The sequence below is a fragment of the Miscanthus floridulus genome, chromosome 19 (genome assembly GCF_019320115.1).
Source record: "Miscanthus floridulus cultivar M001 chromosome 19, ASM1932011v1, whole genome shotgun sequence".
Taxonomy (NCBI): Eukaryota; Viridiplantae; Streptophyta; class Magnoliopsida; order Poales; family Poaceae; genus Miscanthus; species Miscanthus floridulus.
Window position 1 is genome coordinate 63,944,306 of NC_089598.1, and position 6,111 is coordinate 63,950,416.

At 58.3% G+C, this 6,111-nt stretch overlaps 1 protein-coding gene across 1 annotated transcript; it reads right to left on the reverse strand.

Moving 5' to 3' along the window:
- Positions 1 to 3,354: 3,354 nt before the first annotated feature.
- LOC136526118 (uncharacterized) lies at positions 3,355 to 5,202 on the reverse strand. The gene is made up of 4 exons (XM_066518884.1): positions 4,741 to 5,202; positions 4,327 to 4,455; positions 4,060 to 4,236; positions 3,355 to 3,594 (listed from the first exon to the last, which is right to left on the reverse strand). The coding sequence occupies exons 1-4, from the start codon at positions 5,200 to 5,202 to the stop codon at positions 3,355 to 3,357; spliced, it is 1,008 nt and encodes a 335-aa protein (XP_066374981.1).
- Between the last annotated feature and the right edge of the window lie 909 nt (positions 5,203 to 6,111).

Sequence of the window (6,111 nt, forward strand, 5' to 3'; positions counted from 1 at the left end):
GACTGGGCTTTTTATTGGGGTTGAGCAACAATAGCAGTGATGCCATGTGCCCCCAATGATATTATTGATATCTTAACACTCATAATAGGAAAATAAATTTCATCCAATGTGTCGGGTACCATAAAAAGGGGTCCCTTAAGCAAGAACCGAAAAAATCACTTAGACCTTGTAAATATCGAAGCCAAGAGACAACCACCGGTAAACCCCCACCTTATCCAAGGCCCGGCTGGACCACCCAGCCCACCTCGAGCAATATCCGGGCTCACCCAAAGCAAGCTCGACCCAGAATGAAACCACGAGGCCTCAGATGAGGTACCGGTTTTCTGACTCACACGAGGCCCCACGCCACAAGGCCTCGGACGAGGTACCAATTCTCCGACTCGCCCGAGGCCCCGCGCCACGAGGCCTCGGACGAGCACCTAGTTACCGACTCGCTCAAGGCCGACTTGGCATCAACCCTGTCATCGCCGCCTTGACCAACTTCTCTGATGGGACGTCACATCCAACTAATGCGTCCAACCACTCCCGCAACGTCAGCTGAACGACGGCACGATACAGCAGAGTGGCCGATGAGACAGGAATCACATCGACGCCATGCTGTCCGGGATAGGACAGGGCAGGGGTTACAGGCCGCTATGCTCAGCACTATGCCCATGGCTGACACCCGTGCTGCCTAACCCCTGATCCAAGGACAGCATGGCATGGAAAGTCAAGTCTAGGTCCCTGTAGCCTCGGAATCGATGTACAAGACCAACTGCACCCTCCGAGCCTCGGCTATCCGCTTCCAGGCTCCTGTAGCCTCGGGACTCGCGCCCGCCGAGCCCCCCACAATGGTTCAGCCTCTGCACCGACTAGGCCTCGGCTCTCTATGTTGTCAGCACTCTGGGACCGGCACGTCATCCGCAGTACGCGCCATGCCCTGCGTCAAGCTACAGGAGCTCCCATGTCGTGCACAGGGCCAAGCTCCTATAGCCTCGAAATCAGCGCACCCGCGCCGTCGCATCTACCTAGCCTCGGCTCTCCACGCCGGTCAAACATACAGTGACCAGCACGCCTCCAACAGAAGAAGGCACGCATGCCACCACAGGAGCTCCCACGTCACCCAGGATCAGGCATGACCGGCACGTCGCTCCAGTGCACCGAGGACAAGACCGCTCCACCGACCATGCCACCACAGTGACGAGCTGCAGGGCTCAGACATACCGCCCCTGCTCACAAAACGCCACATAGCAAATACATGCATCGCCCCTGTGCCTCCCTTCGACTATAAAAGGGAGTGACCAGGGCCGCTTCTAAGAGGAGATTAGACTCACACGTGCATGCAACGCACAACGCTCTGTAACACACACGCTCCCTCACTGCAAGAGATCAACATCTCAAGCAACCCACGCCACTCTACGCAGAGACCTGGGACTAGCTCCCTCTCTCGCTCAGCTTGTGAGCCCCTACTACAAGCACCTCGGTGCAAGAAATACAAGATCACTCTCTCAGACTAGACGTAGGGCACCTATTGCCTGAACCAGTATAAGCCTTGTGTCTCTTTGCATCACCATCCCGGATTAGGGGCACACAGTACACTTTCACTAGTCAGTTGAGGACCCGCCAGACCAAAACACCGATAGTTGGCGCGCCAAGTAGGGGCCATACTGCGTGTCAGCTTAGTCATCCCAACAAGTTTCGGATGGCAGACCCTATGCAACCACTGTGCCTCGGCACGGTGATCTGGTTCAAGAACCTAGAGTTCATGTCTCTAGGATATGAGTACGATATGGTACTCCTACCACCCAGAGCCCCATCGACCAACGATGACATCATGCACCAGCAGCCTAGGCACAGGCGGCGCCTGGGCCGCCGCTCTCATCGCGCTCGCTAGGCACAACATGGGTGAGACCACCCTGACACCGTGCGAGCTCAGGCGACGCACCACGCTCCACTAGTATCCCATACCCGGCTATTGGTATAGAGTCCCTGGCTGGGGACCTTTCTAGCTTAAGCCTGGGTAAGGGAAAGATGCCGGTGGCACGTAGCAATGCCCCATCATCAAGCTCTACCCCGCCACCTCCTGAGGAGTCAACTCTGGTGGAGTGGAGCTCGACGATGACACCATCCCCGTACACCTTCGGGTTGGACAATGCCGCCGCCGCCAACGCTTCTGCTCATGCAAAGCCCCTAGGATGCCACCAACGTGCCAATGACATGATCCTACAGGGTCTCAAGCCAATAATATACAACCAGTTGAAGAAATTTGGCAAGAAATGGCTTGCCAAACTCCCGTCAGTCATCTAGAGCCTGAGGAACACTCCGAGCCGAGCCACAGGGTTCACATCGTTCTTCCTGGTCTATGGAGCCGAGGCCATCCTCCCCACTGACTTGGAGTACAGTTCCCTAAGGCTATAGGCCTACAACGAGCAAAGCAACCGCACTGCCCATGAGGACACCCTCGACCAACTGGAGGAAGCCTGAGACGTTGCGCTGCTACACTCGGCCAAGTACCAGCAAGCCCTACGATGCTATCAAGCCTGACGCATTCAAAGCAAACACCTAAAAGTGGGCGACCGGTGCTGAGACTGAGGTAGAGCAATAAGGGCCGCCACAAGCTGACCCCGCCATAGGAAGGGCCATACATCGTCGCCCAAGTGCTAAAGCCCGGGACCTACAAGCTAGCCAACGAGAAGGGAGAAATCCTCACCAACGCTTGGAACATAGAATAGCTACGTCACTTCTACCCTTAAATTCCCAAGCATTGTATACATTGTTTCTCAAAATACAATAAAGAAGCGTTCTTTAGTTGTTCTAATTTTTCAAGAAACCCCCCGAGCCCATCGATGAGGGATCAGCGTTACGATAACGCTATAAGGGAGACTCGGCTCTACCTCTGTAGAGGTGCCCACCATGGGGCTCGAACAAGATTCGGCTCTGCCTCCATAGAACCAAGCCTCCCTCGGGGGCTAGAAGGGGGGACCCCCCCTAAGTCCCAGACACCTTTGTTTAGTCATTTTTTGAAAAAATTTCTACGCCAAACTCTCTCGCATACTCTGACAAATCAAATGTAAAAAACCTAAGGACCGAAAGTCTGTCTCAGGGCCAAAAGGCCGTCCGAGCCACGAGACGGCCTACGCCTCTAGGCTACGGCAACTCCCTCACCACCTTTTGCCCGAAGGGCAGCTTAGGCTCCAAGGAAGTTTTTTGCAAGAGATATGTTCAAAGACGAGACAGAGGGTAGAGGCTCGGAAATACAATAAAAATGATTAAAAAGCATATACACACAAGTACTTTAAAAGGCCTCGACGGCCACAAGCGTCATGGTACAATGATGTAAGTCATAATCTATTTACATGGCCCCTTTGGCCTAGGTCAAAACTCAGGGTTGCCAGCATCGGCGGTCGGCGTAGGAGGAACCACCTCCTCTTCGAACAACCTGGCCAGTGCCGTGCCAGGGGCCTCAGCCGCCTCCACCCGCTTCATGACCCCCTCCTCGGCCTTCTCGTCATCCTCAGCCATGACGTAACCGTCGCTGACGGCCTTGAGGTTGATGTCGGCGTAGTGTGAGGAGACGATGGCTAGGGCACACTTGACCCCCGTATGCAGCGCCCCCTAGAGCCGCTCATGGACTCGGCCGCTCAACATGATCAAGCGGCTCCTGAGGGAGCTGCCCGACTTGACCCCCCTACCTCCAGGGCCTCATAGGCGATACGGGCGGCGCTCCACAGCGCGTTGTGCTCCTAGATCTTGGCCTCGAGCACCGCCTACACTGCGATAGAGGCCTCAGCTGCCTAGGAGGCCTCCTTCTTCAACCCTGTGCCAAGACAAGCAGGATGGGGTTAAGCATGAAAGAAAACAAGCCGAACAGGGGCGCAAGCCTATGAGACTCACCCTCGGCTTTCTCCCTCCAGTTTTGGACCTCGACCCAAGAGGCCTCCGCCGCCCTAGAAGCCTCCCTTTCTAGCTCTATGTCACATCGAGGAGTTAGGGGTCAAACGCAAGAAAAACAAATAAAACAAGGGGCGCGGCTCAATAGGACTCACCCTCGGCCTTTTCCTTCCAGGCTAAGGCCTCGACCCAGGAGGCCTCGGCCACCTTGACAGCCTCCGCTAGGGCACCTTTCGTCAGCAGGTGCGCGCCCTGCTCCGCCTCCATATGCTTGGCGATGGCCTTGGCAGAGGCCGCCTCTTGTTCGGCCCGGGACCTGAAGGTGTCCCGCTCGCCGGCCACCCGAGTCAGCTCCTCCTCCAGCTCCTAGATCCATGCCACCAAAGGGGTGGCCTGCTCCCGAGCCATGGACGCCTCGGCCTTCATGTCAGCACAACGAAGGTGGAGCTCCCCCACCTCCATGCTCCATGCCGATAAAAGCTCATTAGCATTGGCGTGCAGGTCCTTTTGCTGCCAGAGCTGGTCCCAGACGTCCCCCTCCCGCCAGAGGAACATCGACTTCTCAAGGGACCGAGCCTCGAGCTCCTAGATAGGAGGAACAAACGTCAAGCACTGCAAGAAAACTCAGGAAAAAGACGACACAACACAAGAAAAGAAAGCGTGTACCTGGGCAACGCCGGGTAGGTTGTCAGCCACGATGGACAGCGTTGTCCACAGTGACCGCTCTGCCAACCGGCAGAATTGGTCGAGGGAGCCCTAGTGCACCCCCTCGTCTGCATCCTCGAGGGCAAATAGAGGCTCCCCCTCAGGGTCGTCCCGGCTCCGCCACAAGACATGCGGGCTATCCCACCCATAGGGCTCGGGTCGTACCCGAACGAGGGCCGAGCTCCCCTCGCCAGAAGTCAGAGCTGGCTGCTCCATGGTGCAGGCCACCTCGGTGTCCACCACCTCCTTCCCTCGGGAAGTATCATCGGAGGAGATTGAATGAACCTCCACCTCTCGGGCGCTCTCCTGTGATGGCGGCAGGCCTTGGACCAGGGGCGGTACCGAAGCTTGCCCCGCCTCCATCTCCGCATCCTGGGCCACCAGCTCTGCCGCGCCCAAGCCGGCCTCTGCCACCTCAGCCTTGGTGGTCTCGGGAGCTCCAGCCTCCGCCACCTCGGTCTCGGTGGTCCTAGGATCCTCGGCGTCCGCCACCTCGGCTTTGGAAGCCCCAGCCTCTACCACCTCAGCGTCAGAGGTCCTAGGGGCCTCGGCCTCGCCCTCGGTGGCCTCAGCGATTGAAGGCAACTCGGCTTCACCTGACTTGAGGGCCCCGGCCTCACAGGGCATAGGCGCCTCCTCCCCCACCTGCTTTGTGGCCACCTCGGTAGCCTCTCCTTGGACGACCGGCTCCTTCGGGTCGGCCCTGGTCGACGCTGCGCCACGCTACATGGCGGCCTACGCGTCCACCACCCATCGGGTGGTGGAGCTGGTGCTCACCTTGAGCGTCTTAAGTGGCGCAGGGCGGGTGCTTCTGCCTGATGCTTCTGGCTAAAGACAAAACCCTCATGAGGTCAGCATACGACCAAAAAACGAGTGGGAGATGCTGCAAACTCCACTAACAAAACACTTACCTCGAACGGGGAAGCAATAGCTTCCGCACCGCGTCCCTCGTCCTCGGCAATGGTGGTGGTGGCGGCAGTGGCATAGCCCCCGTGTCCGCCGGTATCGGCCAGCCCTCGCCAGACTCTAATGCCCCCTCGGCCCTCTGTGGAGGCGGTTGAGTCGCCCCCGCTGTCGCTTGCTCCACCACCGCCATCGAGCCCATTGGGCTGATGGCATGCTTCCCCAACGCCCGTGTCTCGGGCATGTCGGCCTCGGCCCCGGGGTGGGCGATCGCCAGCCCCGAGGCGTCCTCTCCTCCTCCTCCTAGAGACACCAGGCCGCTCGCCGATGCCTCAGGCGCCGTCTCCCTGACGTCAGGGAGGTGGTCTAGGGGACCCTGCCCCGCCTCGCTCTCATCGTCATCGCTCAAAAAATCCATCGACGACGATGACGGAGATGGCTCCTCTGGGAGACCGTCGCGCCTCTATTGCCGGTGATGTTTCTCTAGCTCATCGCGCTCGAGGCTCTTCCTCTTGCGCCTTGCCTCCTCGGCATCCTTCTGCTTCTTGTATGCCTCGGCGTGTGCCCTGTTCTCCGCTCGCCGCTCTGTGTCCTCGGGAACAGGCGGCAGGGAGGCTCGCACATCCCTCATCC